The sequence below is a fragment of the Alosa alosa genome, chromosome 9 (genome assembly GCF_017589495.1).
Source record: "Alosa alosa isolate M-15738 ecotype Scorff River chromosome 9, AALO_Geno_1.1, whole genome shotgun sequence".
Taxonomy (NCBI): Eukaryota; Metazoa; Chordata; class Actinopteri; order Clupeiformes; family Clupeidae; genus Alosa; species Alosa alosa.
In genome coordinates this window covers 19,262,397-19,280,961 of record NC_063197.1, presented here as the reverse complement: position 1 = coordinate 19,280,961, position 18,565 = coordinate 19,262,397, and the positions used below count along the sequence as shown (strand labels likewise).

The 18,565-nt window shown below is 40.6% G+C and overlaps 1 protein-coding gene across 1 annotated transcript; it reads right to left on the bottom strand.

Annotated features, from left to right (window-relative positions):
* Window positions 1–9,340: 9,340 nt before the first annotated feature.
* LOC125300478 (chymotrypsin-like elastase family member 3B) lies at window positions 9,341–17,800 on the bottom strand. Its single transcript, XM_048252447.1, has 8 exons — window positions 17,724–17,800; window positions 17,276–17,364; window positions 16,772–16,869; window positions 16,365–16,493; window positions 11,284–11,420; window positions 10,555–10,697; window positions 10,042–10,194; window positions 9,341–9,439 (listed from the first exon to the last, which is right to left on the bottom strand). Exons 1-8 carry the CDS (start codon window positions 17,764–17,766, stop codon window positions 9,422–9,424), a joined length of 810 nt encoding a protein of 269 aa, XP_048108404.1. The 5' UTR covers window positions 17,767–17,800; the 3' UTR covers window positions 9,341–9,421.
* Between the last annotated feature and the right edge of the window lie 765 nt (window positions 17,801–18,565).

Below are 18,565 nucleotides of genomic sequence, written 5' to 3'. Positions count from 1 at the left end.
AAGCAGCAAGTAAGTACAATAAGTTATCCATCTGTTAGTTATCTATTGTGTTTACTAACTCACATCTTTAAAAGCATCATGCCAAATCGTTTGGAACGTTTGCAAAAGTGTCATAAAATGATACAAGGTGATAAACAACAATACAATCATGCACAGTGTGAACAGTGAGACAGATGAGAACAGTGTATTCTCATTGTTCTTTAAGTGTACAATAATAAATGTTAATAAGAAAAGAACATAAAATTGCATATAACTCATTTACAGGTAAGCATAAAGAGAAAGTCATTTTGTTGCTATATGAGATAAGAGAGTTATAAACATATAACTGGATCAAATGATATGCTCGGTATTGTTTACCAGTTAGGAACCATAATGGAACCATAAAATCATAACTAAATGATCCAATTGGAGTGTTATCAAAGTTGACTGGGTTCAGAGAAAATCAGTTGCTCACCATAATTGGGATTGTTCCGTAATAAATTGCTGGAAACTTTTCCTGGACTAAACAATGGACCAACCTATGTTTATAAAACATTGTTTTCCCTTTAGCAAGTTGACCTATATATTGTAAACCCCGTGTGTGTGTGTGTGTGTGTGTGTGTGTGTGTGTGTGTGTGTGTGTGTGTGTGTGTGTGTGTGTGTGTGTGTGTGTGTGTGTGTGTGTGTGTGTGCGCGTGCATGTATATAGATGTAAAGAAACATCAATAAAGCAATGGTAGATCTAAACCTGTGCGCAGAATTTCTTAAAAACCAAAACATTTCCTTATGATGTCTGTATGGTAAATGATGTCTGTATGGAGAGTACTGAAGCAGGTGAGTAAAGATATTAATGACATCAAATTGAATCCAATCAGTTCTGTGTGTGTGTGTGTGTGGGGGGGGGGGGGGGGGGGGATCCACAGCCTGTTTAGTGTTTTTCACGAAAAGTCATCATCTAGTTTTATGGAACAGTAAGTCTTGAGGTAAACTAGCCAATGAGAGTAATTGTGTTAAACATATTCCAAAGTGGCAAGAAAAGAAGAACATATTGACACTGCAAAACAACCTTTAAATGCTAATATGGTGATTGGGCTGCTAAAAGTCTTGCAGAGAAAGCAGCAGGCAGTAGGCTAAGGCAGCTTAAATAAGGCTGGATGATCTCCACTACTATAAGAGTAGAAGATGATCAGCTGAACAGTCAGCTTTATAATCAGCCACTCAGAGAAGCTGGCAAGACTCGGTGTCCTGCCTGAACTGATACTATGCTCCATTTGTGCTCATAATGGTCATATCAATAACTTATCAAGTGCAATTTGATACACTTTTAATTTATATACTGGTGATACAGAATTACAGTGATATTGACAAAAAAAATATCATCATCACAAAGATATTGCATATGTTGCCAGCGTTGTATTGCTCTGCTATAAACAAATCTCCGAGCAGCATTCTTGTCCTGCCTAGTTTATACGCTAGGAGATAAAAAGCCACCTTCGCATATAACGTTTTGGCCTTTAATGAAATAGCACAGCTGATATTTCACCTTAAGGGTAGTGCGAACATGTTATTGTCCACATTTCAGCTGTATGGGGTTCTTCCTGTCTTCTGTTAAAGAAGAATGCAGGCATTTGATTTCACTCTTTACTCTCTCAAGGACAATGTCATTATTAATCACCTTAATGAGGGCCCTTTGTTTAATACCATAATTGGACAGGCGTTTCTCATGACTATGAATAGTATTATATAATAATAATAATAATAATAATAATAATAATAATAATAATAATAATAATAATAAAAATAAATTTTGATTGTTCACATGCAACCTAAAAGCCTCCCAGGTTTTTTTGTCAGTGGTGGGATGCAACTATTACGTAACAAAGTGAATGAGAGAATTCTTTAGAGAAGTCCTTATATAGTACATTTACATTTACATGTATTCATTTAGCAGACACTTTTATCCAAAGTGACTTAAATATCGTCACCTTCCTAAAATAATGGCAAAAGTAATTTTTTTCAGGTTTTTCAGAAAACACAAAAAAGTTTATTGAATGATGATCAATTAATGATGATTTAGGCAAAAAAAACCGATGATTTAGGCGTCAAAATATTACGCATTCCATTATTTTTAGAAAGGTGACAATATGACAATTATTTTACAAGGGCCATTGTCCCTGGGATTAAGCGCCTTGCTCAAGGGCAGAGCTGTGGAAGCCGGGTATTTAACCCATAAGGGGGAATATTTGTGTATATCTGTAAATGCACATTCCACGATCTACAACATTTGTTTTGCAGTCCAATAAATCTGGCTTAACACTTCTTTCTATGATGAAAATTCGATCAGATTCAATCCACAAACAAATAGGTCTTTTCAGCTTTTCAGGCTACTGCATGCTAGCTCAGTCCTTAGCCACTACGCTACCACCACCCCATATAGTAATAGTCCACTTCAAAAATAGAAATACTGTTGTTTGTATTCTGTATGAGTGCAAAACTATATGATAACACTACCCAGGTTAAGATGATATAACACTGCAGTGTTTGCTAAATGCTGAAACCATTTATCATGTTATCTATGCCCAGATTAAGCATAATGACTCATCAGCAGAGTGCCTATGATTTGCTGTTCATGTCATGTAAATACAAGCATATTGCCTTGTTACATGGCTGCAGAGCTTCTTTATCTTCTATTAGAGGTAATTCATCTGTTCAGGGCATTCACCCTGGATAATTTAGCTCCTGTGTTTTCATGGTATGAGGAGATAATGTCCTTGTAAATCAGTAATTGCTTGCTCAAGTGATTCCTAGAGTAAATTTAGCTCTGAAAATTTTAACCTAGCAAATGGAATGTTTCATCCTCTTTAATAATGGGTGCAATGGAATGACATGATCTTCTTTTAAAAACGTCATGCCTTACAGTTACTGTATATTTAGTATACCTGTTATTTATCACTGTGATAAAAAGGAGGAGTTTTACGACTGACTATGCTGATTCAGCATACGGTGAGGAGGGGATGAGGTCCAAGTAGGCCAGTGAGTAAGAAATGAAATGGCACGCTTTGTCATAGGACTGTTGAGCAGTAGGAGACCTCTTAGCCAGGGGTGTCACTAAACCCAGAACTCTGCTGGGGGGCACAGTCCAATTTAATGACAATAATAATAATCTGCTGCAAAAGAAGCAACATAGCTAGTTAAAAACCTTAGCTTATTTACTTGGCCACATGCAGTTCAACATTGGGGCACATGCCCCAGTAAAATGGGTCTAGTGATGCCCCTCCTCTGAGCATATCCATACTATCCACATCTTCCAGTTTACAGAAACGGTTGGGACACTGTCTAAATTGTCAGAGCATGCTGAAGAAGGGTGCCTGGTCCTGGAACGTCTGTGGAGTGATTAAAAAAAACAAGTTGGAAAATACTGATGAGTGCTGTATTTGATTCAAAAAGTTATCATGAAGAGGAGGATTCAGCACCCAGTACAGGCAGTTTAGATTAAGCTGTTGAGCGCATTATTCCTGTTTTTTGCATTTGATGTCAGTAACACATTTAAAAACAGGGGCATGCTTACCACTGTATTGCATCACTTCTTCTTTTAACTATAGTGCCTAAACTCTTGGGAACAGAGGGCATCAGTTCATGAAGTTCTGAGAATGAAATGTTGTCCGATTCTTGTCGGATGTAGGATTTCAGCTGTTCAACAGTCTTTTTCTTCCCATTATGCACCAAATATGAGGTCTGGACTTAAGGCAGGCCATTTTAGCACCTGGACTCTTCTACTATGGAGCCATACTGTTGTGATATATGCACAATGTAGTTTTGGCAAGGTCTTCCCTGAAAAAAGATGTTTGATGGCAGCATATGTTGTTCAAAATCTGTATCATTCAGCATTAATTTTGCAATTCCAGATGTACAAGCTGCCCATGCCATAGGCATTAATGCACCCAATACCATAATAGATTGATAGATATGTAGATAGATGTCAAAATGGTGTGTTGAGATCCAGTTATGAAAAATACATTAAATAAATTACTTGAAGTAAAAACTAAATATTATTTAAAGCATTTAAAAAAGATAAATAAAAAACATTTAGCCTGTAAACAGCTTTGTAGGAAACCCATCTAGTTTGACTGAATTCCCCTTTTCAACTGAGGTTCTGTCACATATATCAGAAGGAACTCCTAGAGCCATAATGTGCAGCTGTTAGGGGATGCACTATTAGGCAGGGACAATGTTCTGTTCTAGACTCAATTTCAAAGCTGCCAACACTGCAGGCGGTTACTTATTTACCATCATATATTTCAGAGCGTTATTCAGTAATATAGGCTTTCCTAAACTTTTCCCAGGTGTGCTTTGATGTAGCTATGGATGGCTGCACTTTTCAGCCAATTGAATTCCCATTTCTGCATTTTTCACATTAGAGTATAATGTACCAGTGGTATTTTACATTGCAAAATGGGTCAAAACTGTTGCAATTATATAATGTATTTCAAGTAATTACAGCATGTGACTTACTTTCCATATTGGGACCACAAAACATGCTCACACACACACACACACACACACACACACACACACACACACACACACACACACACACACACACACAAGTTGTGACGACATCAAGAGGCTGCAGTAACATTGGGTCAATTGCCTGTATGCAATCTGCATGGTTACAACAACTATATGCCATGTCATATCATCTTAGAAAGGCCAATATTTCACGTTCCAGCTGAAATAGTTGGCATAGTTTTATAGGACTCTTTATATTTTACAATCAACTCATTTCACTCAGGTCAAATATTAACAGCAGATAACAGCTGTTCAGCTCCACGCAGTGGCGTATTTTTCCACCGTGTGCCGCGTGGAGTTGCCTTTACATGAGGCATCAGCTGGGATCATTGAGATGGAGTCTCGCTCTTTACCCTTTGGAACCAGCCCCAGAGACATCCACCCACACTCGGACAACAGAGTGCTTTAAGAGGCTATCTTCTCACCACTCGCTTATTAGGTTCACCTCATCAAGGGTGTTACTCACATTATGATGCCTGTATTTAAAGATGGTAGAATACTTTTTAGGTGTTGTGTAGCCATTGTAGGTGTTTATTGTTATTGTTTTGTAGTGTTTTTAGGTGTTGGTATTCAATATGTGTTATTGTTATTATTATTTTGTTGTTGTTATTGTTATTGTTGTTATAATGTCTTCAAATTTCTCATTTGTATGCAATTAGGTTTTGTTTTCATTGCCATGGTAGCATGATAGATCATTAACAGGGTTCTACTTTGAAGTGGCCATGTGTATATCACATCTTACCATCTGACACGCAGAGGGTCAGTGAGTTTCTTGTATTGCCATCGCTACTTCTAACCTTTAATACTAAACCTTGGCTCTGCCCAGCGTGGGTCCATGAAACCATAAACGTGCCACAGCTGGAGCTTGTCCTAACTAGTTTGCTCTCGCTTGGCTCAAGAAATCGATTCAAGGTCGCAACCATGTCGTGGAAATTACCTTTGTGTTTGACTTGCGAGTACATTGTGTGGCCTATGCTGTGCCTTATAGTGTCCTATTATAGATTAGTTTCATTGCCCTCAAGTTGCTATTCTTTAATCTCATATGCTTAATTAAGAGTAATTCAATAAATGTTAATTTGGAACAATTTCTCTATATCTGTTAAAACATTTTAGTTTTATATTTGTCATCTTCCAAGTATAGTGCCTGACGTCAATGTTTCATACCAAAGAATCAATGTATACCCAATCAAACATAATAATAATGTGTAATGATATATTATTACATGAAATACAATACATCCAAGAGAGGTCAAACACATGTAATGTTTGAGCAGACCGTTAATTTATATGCTGTGATCAGTTCAGGCAGAATGCAACCTGATATGCGTCGGTTATAGAAGTATGGCGAGGCTGGCACCCTACTCAAACATTATGTGTATAGAGTCATCCATCAGCATTTCCAGTGTGGAAGGGCTGCAATGATGCAATACACTACAGCATTTCAAAATATATCAGCTCCCTTTGAAACTCGCTAGAATAAATAGCTGAAAAAGGGTCTACCTTTAGAATTAGCGATTTGAGCAAATACTGGGAATAACCATATGGCATCTATCACATACTCCTGTATTAAGAACAGATGATTAATAAATTATCTTTGTATAAACATGTACATGTAAATGTACTATGTACATTTATTTATTTTTTTAGCATAAATGTAAAGACAGATGCTCCCTATATGTATGTATCCTATGAGTTACTGTAAAATGATTGTATGGAATAATGGACATGTGAAATTTCCACATAATCCAGCAGAGGACGCTGTAGGGCTTTTGGTCACTCTAGGGCCCCTAGCCCTCACCCACCCCCCATCCCCCACCCCCAACCCTCATCCACTGAGCAAGCCCCCCTTCCCAGGCAGCCGAGGGTTTGGTGTTGTCGTGGGGTCAGCCTGTAGCTCTGTAATGCTTCTATGTCACGGAACTGCACAAGTTCAAAGGTAAGGGTTAGGTGTCCGCACGACTCCTCCACCATGCTGACATGCCTATTTGAGGCTGACGAAGGGAATTGGCTTTCTGCTGAACGCTGTTTGGTTGTCACTGGAGGTAAAAAGTTCAAAGGCCCTCATTTGGTTTGAGTTGCTGTGCTTTGACACGGCGTTGTAGTGAAAGGCTTTGGTAAATTTGAGCAGAATGGATTGTGGTTACTTGGGGGAGCGCGTAGAGTTTTTCAGCTTTGGGTTAAAAGGCCAGCACATCTGGAGCGGGTATCAATATGTCACACACACACACATGCACACACACATACACACACACACACAAACACAAACACAAACACACACACGGACGGTATCACACAGGCGGACGGTATCAATATGTCACACACACACACATGCACACACACATACACACACACACACAATCACAAACACACACACACACAAAGAGAGAGAAAGGGAAAGAGAGAGAAAGAGAGTGGTGTAAAGTGTACATGTTGCAAAAAGGTGAAACAACACGCTGGATGTAGTAACCCAACTCTTCAGTCTTCTAAGCCTAACGCAGCAACACAGCTTAGGAAGTAGTATGCATCATCAATTACCAACTTCCCCCTTGTACTGATTCTTCTCCCCTAAACCCATTACTGGCCGTGGATGTGGTGTGGAGCTCCGTTACGAAGCCCCTGGAGCTCAGAGCTGAAACCCGAAGCACAGTAGCCGACTCGGGAGAAAGAGCATCGGGGGCTGCAGCTCGAGAGGACGCCGTGGCAGGGCCGAGGAAAACAGTTCTGACAGTAATCGTGTCACACACACCAGTAATCCCTGCACACACACACATTTAGACGCAGACATAAACAAATATGCAGGCAGACAGACACAGACTCAGACACACATTATACACACAAACAGACAGACACATACATACACACACCATGAATGCCAATTTCACGGCAGTGGAAAAGAAAAACCTGAGTAAATGGGAAAAGTGAAAAAAATATGTTTTTCCATGTCAGACGCCCATTTTGATCTGACCTCGGTGGCAAGCAAGTGGTAGCAATTTCAAGTCAAGGTTTGCCATCAGCACCAATTTATCTGTTCCTTCTCACCCCCCACCGAAAGTCCCCCCCACCCAACTAATACACACACACACACACAGGGTCACAGGCTCCCACATAACTGACCTCGGCAATGATTGATCTGGGACACCTCTTGCTTCCGAAAGCACGTTCCCTCCGACACACACACTCGTTTATTCTGAGTGCTTGAGACGCAAGAATATGAAGTCATGACTCTGCAGCAAGCAATCTTCATTTTCGCCCACTAATCTTATGAACTGGAGGGATGCACTCATATTTCTCCCTGATGATATTACTGTTTTTCTACCACGATTCTCTGCGTTTTGGTAAAACACATAAACAGACATAAAGCTGTTATCTTCATCCACAGGCCACAACACAGCATGCAGTGTACATTTCTCATTCTGCTATGTGTGGCTATATTTAATCGAAGGTTATTACGGTAATATGAATTAGAAAAGGATCACAGAGAACACATTTCCCATATATTTATTTGACAGACATGGAATTACACAGCACTGAATATCGACTGTGTTTAAAATAATAGCAACTGATTGGTGTAGTGTTTTTGAGTTTATAAATAAATGTACATATATATATATATATATATATATATATATATATATATATATATATATATATATATATATATGAATATTGAAAACAGCTGAAAACAAAAGGGGTGAATCCAGCCTTTAGGACAACATTAAGTAAGGAGTAATCCTGTCATTATTGTCACTATTCCAATTACGGGGCTGATTTACATACGGATATTTTGTCCAAACTATGAACAAATTATATGATTTATCCAGATTTGTATTTATTATGTAACATTTTCTATGATAATGTGTTGATGATCTGTTAAAATGTAACCTACTTCTTTTTCCATTGTCAGAGTTAAACAGTAGAAGTTAGAGAGGCTACTGGAATCCCATGAACTTTGCCCGAATATTTACAAAGATAACATTGTGATTAAGTTGAGTGTCATCAAAGGCCTTATCTCTTTGAAATATGGCTCCTAATGTTTTTCTCAGCCTTGTTGGTATGAAGTCAACATGTAGCTATGAGCTCATCACATGAAATCCACAAATTATTACCATAATTATTTAATGTTATCCTGTCATTTTCAAGGAACGATCTACTTATATTTTTAATGAAAATAATATCCACTTCCTTCTAAAATTACAGTATCAAATTTCACAGTTTTGGGAGAGTGTACTGTACATGGTAAGGAGTGCAATATCTATAATCAGAAGTTCACTGACTGAAATCTCAACCAGGTTGGCAAACAAACAGTCCATTTGCATCATGTTGATTGAAAGATTAGAAATTGGGAAAAAACATCAGTGTTTTTCAAATAGTACTGACTGTACAACAGGGACGCGGTGAACCCTAGCATGCCAGAGTTCTGTCAAATATGGTCTCCTGGTCCCACACACAAGGACGTTTGAAAAGCCCTCCAAAGGTTGTTTTGTCACTGCAGTTCAAATTGACTAAGACATCAAGTTAATATAAGCTTTCCCATGACTGCTACTCTGTGCAGTTGCGGAGCACAGAAAGGCTTTTTAATTCTTTTTCATAAGTTTGACTGGCTGGCCAGATCAATGTCAGCCAACATACTAAAGACTCATAAAAGTCCTGACTTCTCATTTTGATCAAACTAAAAAGCTCCACTAACTTTTGGCCAAATAATAAAACCGAGCCTAAAACCTATGTGCCGCAGCTTCATTTTCCACTTTTGTGTGATTAAACTGATTTAGAAAAGTTATGAATCAAACTCATATTTGACTTGGTCAGTACTGTTTTATTGCACTTCTGCCACTTTGTTGTCTTGTGAGCTGCTGGGGCAATCTCCCATCGATGCTTAATAATTCAGCATGACCTGAAATGAAAGAGCAAACTGTGAGAGAACATTTCATGGTGTGTGATCGCTGATCACAACTCAACAAGACAAACTGAAGCCTCAGTTCAGCTCAGCGTGTGGTATCTGGCAGACAGAACCAACATAGAGAACATAATAAAAAGACAATTTTTATCCTCTTTACTGTAAACACTGATCCAGCTGAGCTCAGTAAGCTGGCCAGAGGCTGTGGGGTTGGTGTCTGTGATGAGGGCTGATAAGTGCGATAGATAGATAGATAGATAGATAGATAGATAGATAGATAGGTAGATAGATAGATAGATAGATAGATAGATAGGTAGATAGATAGATAGATAGATAGGTAGATAGATAGATAGATAGATAGATAGATAGATAGATAGATAGATAGATAGATAGATTTACATTTCTACATTTAGTCATTTATTTAGCTGACACTTTTATCGAAAGCAATCAAGGCACAGTGTAATTAGGACATGTTAGTGCAGCAATAGGTACTACTTGCGTAATAGCTAGCTAGCTAGCTAGCTAGATAGATAGATAGATAGATAGATAGATAGATAGATAGATACAAAATCTGTCCATATGACAGTGTGTGCACTCACATCGCTGAGCCAGTCGGTGAAGGCGGACGTGCGGGTGAACACTGTTGGCTTTTTCACCTCGTTGCAGGTGCGGGAGGACACAAAGCTGGTCACTCCCTGGATGTACCACTTCCCATCCTTCCCCTTGCAGTTCAGAGGACCGCCAGAATCCCCCTGAAAGGAGAAGGAGGTGTAGGGAGACCCGAAAGAAAGAGAAAGAGAGAGAAAAAGAGAGAGGGAATATGAGTCTCATGATACGGCATGGCATTTTATGATATATGCAAATGACAATTCAGATTTTAAAAGACATACTATGATATACATATCAAAACAATTTTACAAGCTGCCACTTTGCCGAACGCCTCAAACCATGGCATTTTAATTCACACTGAAGGCATGCCAGAGAAAAATGTACTCAGACACACCATAACAGTCACGATAATGTAACATAACATACAGGAACTGACAAAAAAATGTGACCATGTTTCCTTCAAATCAGAACCGTGGGTGCTTGGCATATTTATGGGGACTCACATTGCAGCCAGACTGGACGTCTCCGCCGGCACAGACCATAGTGGGCTTCACGTAATTGCCCCACCAGTCACTGCGGCTGCAGACACTGTGTTCAACTACTGGCAACAGGGCCTGCTGCAGCTTATCAGGCATGGGTCCGTGTGCTGGAACACACACACAAGCACACAAGCACACACACACACACACACACACACACACACACACAAACACACACACACCACAGACATATTGCCTTTTACACACATTTGCATGCATTTGTTTCACATTGCTTTTATGTAAAGCAGCTGACAAAACAGGGGGGAGGGCATGTATTCTAATCACTTTATGCGTGCCCTCAGAAACAAATCCATGAATTTTAATTTGTTGGAACCTTCCTCTGAGCTAAAGGCACAAAACAATTAAACATTGTAACCTATTTAAAATGGCAAACATTACATTTATTCAGTTGAGAGTCAAAATATAAGTGAGGCACAATACAAGCAAAATGCCACTAACAGAACACAGAGTGCTAGTTCTGTTAATCTATTTCTCTAGGACCAATTGGACGAGTGGGAGAAGAGAGATTACCAGACACTGGACGAGTGGGAGAAGAGAGATTACCAGACACCCACCAACCCCCCCCCCCCCCCCCCCCACACACACACACACACACAGTGCTAGTAATTTTAGGTGAGCACATTTTCAAAAAGATAAGAAAAACAAGCCAGTGCTACTAGTATACTGTATTACTGTAGAGGTTGCCCCAGCCAGAGATGTAACATTGCTCGTCATGGGCAGGGATCTCCCCAGCCTCTGGAAGACAGGCTGGCTGGACGTTCTCATTCATGATGGGGGCCTTGTCCAGCTTCAGCAGGGCCATGTCATTACTGTACAAACAAACACATGTCAATTTATCAGAATCTCACTGCTGTTGAGTAGGAGGCATTTATGCTAAACAGTGTGTCCATGAGAGGACCAGGAGGGGTGATATGCTACGTCACCGATTTTGATGAAACTTGGCCAGTTTGAAGGGTCCACTTAAAAACTCAAAAAGCCAAAATAGTAGATATGCGCCTTACAGAAATAAATGGCATTTTTTTTATTTAGTGATGAAAAATGACCTTTCTGCGCTCCATATCTGTGACACGCACTGATCTGACCTGACTTGACCCGAGTTAGCCTGTGTGTGCGCTATGCACTCATAATGATTCCCTACAACAACTTTTTACTGCATTGCCATGAACAAAGTAGAGGCAAAAATGGGGTTTCTTTGTTGAACAAATTGGGATGCAATGTGAGCCTTGAATTGGATGGCATGCAGGAATTTTCTAGGATCTCAAAACCGGATTATGAACATGCTTTGCCATTGAGAAACACACGATAGCGTTGGATTATAAATATGCTTTGCCACAAAAACAGACAAAAACGTGGGGTAAGTCCAGCTTTATGAAGTTATTATTTTGCTGTAACTTTGTCTGTTCTATAACCCAGAAGGATGCACTTGGTATCAAATGATAGCTTTGTGTCTCCTCTTTCATCTGACATGCGTGGCATATCTATGCGATCACGGGTTCGCAAGTAATTCAAACGAGAGTAATGGGTGTGCAGGTGAACGCAGACTGTAAATATGGTGCAATTTGATTTAATTTCATGATTTCTTTTCCATACTTGATCGTCCAGACAAGTGCGTAGTCTCGTTGGAAAGCCCCACTTCTGCTCTGTCACGCATTAAAGGTTTCATCTCGCTGCGATGAACAGTTCCGAAGCAATGTACAAAGAAGAAAGGGTGTGTTTTTTGAGCACTTTGCGTCAATCAGGTTCTAAAAAATTAACGCGTATGCTTGGTCCTTACTGCATCGCGATTAACATGTTATGGCAGCCCTAATTCAAACATAACGTTAACCATCTCCTTGCTTAACTAGTTGTAACTGTCTCTAGCTAGCTGAAGTTTACTGTCGTATAGATGTAGCAAACCATCTTTCTGCCAATTAACATTAGCCTACTATAACTTCATTGAGTAGGCTAAATGCCAAATCAGTGGCATTGGAAGTGGAGTTGCGGGGGGTGCGGCCGCTCCAAGACATTGTCATTCTCCGTGTACACTGGACATGCAAAGTGTTCTTTACCCAAAGCATACAGTAGGCCTATGCGTTCTCTGTCTATGATCTGCAGGGTTAGGGCCTCCTCGACGAGGCGATTACTGGTCCGCGGATAATTTCTGGCACAATTAAACGGTATCATTGAACCGCGGCCGAAAGAAAAAGAAACTAAACATTTCGCAGAATAGGAAACATTTCTTAATTTATTGTGATCAAATAAAGAGGCATAGCATTAGGGGACAGTGGTGTGAGCGCTCATTCTTGTGTGTGCGCATCTTTGTAAGTTAAACAGTCACCACTGGAGATACTGTAATGTGGGTAGCAGCAACAAACAACGTAGCCTTTTTAAAACAACAAACGAAGCGGACTCTTGCTGTCCTTGAAAAGATACTGACTAGATCTTGTTAGGCATCTTTAAGTTAGGCTAATGAACATGTTGCATTCTATACAGCCTGATTATGTCATTCTTTAAGCTACATAGCCTGCATGTCTCCAGTTTTCCTCAATTTGACTAATTAAGAAGGGATAATAGGATATTTGACCGGCATATCATCAAAATGTCCGGAAAACGAAACCTCTGCCGGTCACTTTGACCGGCACCATTTTTTTCTAGCGGAAACTCTGTTTGTACAACAGGACAAGCAGCATGCAAAATACATCATTCAATCTCTATGGACGAAATTCTCGCTTGACCCACCGGCAAACGCGCTGAGACCAGATCGGGGGCCCCCTAGCGGCTCGGGGCTCCAAGCAGTTGCCTGCCTTGCCTGTTGACAAGGTGCGCCTCTGCCTGCACATGAAAGGGCCTTTTCCGAAACTAGCTACACTCTCTCCCTAGCCACTTGTACTCCTAACCAAGTGTTAAAGGAACACGCCAACATTTTGGGAAATTATCTTACTCACTGTCTCTGCCATTAGATAAGATGATACATACCCTTCTCGTCTCTGTGTGTGCAGTACCTCAGTCTGAATTAATTTGAATTTGATGGTCAAAGGTCATTGTGATCTCACATTCTTGTGAGGAATGCCTGTATGTTTTTTTTTTCCTTTCAGATTCGGCACACATAGTCACTTACACTCAAAGATGAACTGATAAGATTTGAGTGGTCAAAGTTCAGAGTTATTGTGACCTCAAAAAACAACAACATGGGCCTACTGTATCTTTACACCTTGAACACAATATCCTGGAAACACCTTGAGGGAGTTATTTCAAATTTAGCACAACGTAAGCCCTGTACACACATACCCAGATATTTTGTGTTTGGGTCTTTCGTCCACACGTAAACAGTGTTTTAGCCCACACAGAGATATTTTTTTAAAAACCTTCTAAAGAGAATGCTGATTTATTTGGATCTATGTGGACATCCAAAATGGAGATTTTTACAAACAAGGACATGATGGTTACTTTGGGTATTAAATGTTCGTATACAGCAAGTCAGTCAGTACTCCTGGGCTTTTCTTGTTTTGTAGCCTACTGTACCTCAATGTCCGTCCATCGTAAAAACAAAACATGTCTGTAGACCCTGCTTACAGAAATTAGTACAAGTTGTTTTAAAGCAGAAACTCTGACATGGTATAACCGCCTAGCTTAATGTTAGGGTCCCACAAGGAAATGTGTCTGAAACATTGAAAACATGATAATGCCATATGACTGTCTGCTGTCTGCTGTGTTGGGCTAATGGAACAGTGCTAATGGAGCAATGCCAAGCTATATTTTCCCATGTTAAAACCATTTATCACATGAAAAATAACAATGTTATTATCATGTGATATTAACAATAATAACAATACCTGTGTTTCCAGGATATTATGGGGTTTTTTGTGAGGTCACAGTAATATTGACCTTTCACCACCCAAATATAATCAGCCACAAAACTTCTGTTAGACTTTTTTTGAGGACGGTCACTGAAAGGAGTTGTAACAGTTATCGGAGGCTGCTGAAAAGGCAAGTCAATGGCTATGGCACTCACATGCTATTTGGGGTCATGTTGTAACCTGAATTGACTCTGAGATGCTGCTGCTGTGTGTCTGGAGTGGTAGTTGTTGGTGCCTACTGTACATCAAGGGCTTGCGTGTCGCTGTGTATGTTGTTGATCAGATCATAAGTGTCCACAGTAATGAAAAGGAATGACTGGAGAATTTATAATATTACTTGGTATGTTGGTATGTTGCTGATCGGATCATAAATGACCATAGCAACAAAGAGGAATGACTGAAGAATTTGTGAATTTGTGGTTGGTAGTTGGTATCTAAATATTTGTTGGTATTTGTTGGTGTCTGCATCAAAGGCTTGCGGTTTGACTGGGTATGTTAATGATTAGATAATAAACCGCCACAGCAATGAAGAGGATTGACTGAAGAATGTGTAGGTATTTGTGGGTGCCCACATCAAGAGCTTACGGTTGGTGTTGGTATTGGTTGGTAGACAACCTTTCATGAATGTGGAGGCAGCTAGGTCTGAGATGCCAGATACCACGGTTGAGCCTTCTGGAGGTCACCAATGAATGACGAAAACAAAGTAAGTGCAAGTGAATATTTGTACCAAATTAAAAAACATCCCTACAGGCATTTATGATATATAATTTTCTCAAGAATGCAAGGTCCTTGACCTCGACCTTTGACCACCAAATTCAAATATTTGTTATCTGTGAGTCAAAGTGAATATTTGTATCACATATGAAATTATGTCAGGGATTTCTTGAAGTTATTCACCATAAAGTGATATATATAAGGTCACAGTGACCTTGACCTTTGACCTTTGGCTACCAAAATGTTAAAAGTTATTATTTGAATCCAAGTGACTGTTTCTAGCCCTGAGAAATGTTGAAGATATCACATTTGCAAATATTGGACCTATGGGTATACTGGTGTATGTCACCCAATGATGTCATTTTGAGCTACCTTAAGGAATATATTGCACTCAGGACATTAAATCTAGCTTGGATTTGATCAGTAGACATGATTGATGATAATACGTATATCTCCATTTGTCCACCATAAATGACCTAAACATTATGTTTCAAGCAATCATTGAAGTAGATATGTATTTGAAATCACTGGCTGGATCACACTATTTAGGCGGTTATAGCGACAAAAATAATAAAAGGCCGAGCTTTTTTCTTTTGATTTATAAAGTCCACAGATGGCCCTTTCATGTGCAGAAAGAATTTTGAAAAAAGGAGGTTGCTCATCGGAGATATTAAGGTCTGAATATTGCTATTTTTGGGGTATTCGCCAAAAGGCATGTGAAATAGTGGATACATGCAATCCTGGACTGACACCAGTCACACCTTACGCCTTCTAACTCCAGTTTTAAACAAACCTTGGATGCACCTTTGATGGCATGGATTGTTACTGTCAACATTTTATGCAATTGTGGGCCTTTTTTTGAGATTTTTTGGCATAAATCAAGGAGGGGGTCGTAACTCCCCCTGTGTTTCAAATTTGTACAATTTTGGCTTTTTGAGTTTTTAGGTGGACCCTTCAAACTGGCCAAGTTTCATCAAAATCGGTGACATGTATCACCCCCACCTGGTCCTCTAATGGACACACTGTTAATGTTTAAAATGGATACTGATATGGACGGAAGCCTCTGTCTGGCCTCTGCCTGTACTTTGCGCATTCATTTCAAGCATATGGATGCAGATGAATCAACGTATGAAACATCTGTCTGTTTCATAGCATAAATCGGGCTTAAGCCAACATAATACTGGATGTAAGGAGTACACCAACCCACAGGCCACACAGTCGATGTTCCAGTTGGGGTGGCTAACAGTGCGCAGCACGTCTCTGATCTGCTCCGTGCCCTCCTGCACACTCAGGTCATGCTCCCCCAGCACCACACGGTACACATCCCCAGGGCTAAAAGAGGAAAAAGGACAACACAGCTGTGATCGCTCGGTTACGAGTTATCAAATCGCGAGGCATTAAGAGCTATCCTTTTTTTTTGTCAGAAAGTGTATCGAATCCGTCATCTCTCTTAGTGCCTGAGGCAGTAAAGATAGCTCAGTTGCCTTGCACTATGACATCATGTATACTCTTTAATTACACCGCAAACACCAGTGAACCGTGAGGCATGAAGTGGCAGCAGGACGGGGATTTTGCCTCCAGGCCGCAGTAAGGAAAACAGAGAAACTTACAAGATGCAGTGGCCGGCCGTCAGGATCCAGCGAGGGGCGATTAGAGTGCCCCCACATGTGTGGTGGTAGCGGCTGCCATGCTTGAACTGCAGGGAGATCTGGGGAAGCCAGGGGCAGAAAGAGAAGAACATATGGTCACATTTTACAGCGCTGTGTCCTTGTTACATTGTACCTAAACTGTAAAGTACAATATAATATACAGTGCTAAACTGAGGAACAGGGAATAATAGCAGCACATTAGCACGGTATACTTACAGGACTAATAAACCAGAGTTTGGGTTAGAGTTAGGATAAAGATCAGTGTTGGGGTAAAGATTGGGTTCAGTGTTAAGGTTAGGCTAGATTAGTCCAAACATTTTGTCTCAACGTTCAGATAATTAGTGTTTCACCACTTGTTTCATGGTCATATGTACAACATACAGTATACACAATATATAGTGTAACCACATATTATTGGATGTAACACCTTATTTAGTCATCAGTAACATTACGAGTCCAGCTCACCTGCCAAGGCCAGCTGTGGGCACGAGCATCCTCTCCATTCACCACCCTGCTGGTATTGGGTTCGTAGGTGGGAGTGCCACATCCATAGGCTAGGACAGAGAGCAGAGGGAGTGCAAAACAGCCTCGGGTTAGTGTCTGTATCAGTTATGTATCAGTTATGGGTCATTGAGTTTGGAGTCCAGAGAGTGGAAAATGTGGCAGCGGAATTTCAACCCCAACAAATTCATTTGTAATCGAGGGCAACCCAGATTCACACAATTCTTGTAAGCGAAAGATAAAATCCAAAACAAAAGGTTGATCATCTTATCTAATCATTTTTCCTCAAAGCCATCAAAGACAAAGGTCCCCGCATAATCTTGATCTGGCATACAGCACTGGGCGGAGATGGCCATGTCAGGTTTGTGACTGGCACCGTACCAGGGTCTGTGTGATCATTTCACCGACTCACCGTACGCCAACAAGAGCAGCACGCAAGCTAGTTTCATCAGCATGACGAAGGAGGTGTGTGTGTGTATGTGTGTGAGCAATGATCACCCTCTGGAGGTCTTATACCTCACTGGCCTTCCACTAGCCCAGACGACACTATCAGCCTCCTGCTGCTTATCGGCGCCCACTGCTAATATTAGCTGGGAAGAACCTCCTGTGCTGCACATGCAAACATTGCACCATGTCCTGACATTGAGGTGTGATATGGTGTAATGGTAAATAGAGTAGAGAAAAGAGAAGGCAAGGAAGAGCGGGATTCTGCAAACGTAGGTTGTGTTTGATTTGCACAGATGCATGTTTTTCCACCTGCTGTATGTTCAGGTCACTAAAGATACCAGTGGAGTGGGATAGGACATGTTGTTCCAGAGATGGGTACAGGAATGGAGAGTGGGGGAGAAAGAGAGAGAACATGTGTAAGGAGAGAGAGAGAGAGAGACACTCAGTCGGATTCTCTGAAGGAAGCTTGAAAAAACGACCACAGAACTGGATCCACTCGGGCTCCTGCTCAAGAGCAACAGTCCAGTAACAGCTTTTCTCCTGCCCTAATAAATAACGTGCGCTGTAGACCGGGGTCCGGCCTCTGGGGCCCCCCCTTGCTCCCGGTGAACCTGGCTCTGATTCTCTATGCTACTCTGCCTGACTGTATCTTCCCTTCCTAAGGGGAATTAGCCAGATCCTCCCAAAGAGCCTGCACTCAACCATAAATCCCCCTTTCTTAAAGAAGCACGGCAAATCGATGTATGGGCCCAACAGCTACATGGATCTGTTTGTTTTTGCGCCGTGTTAGACAAATTCTCCACGCCA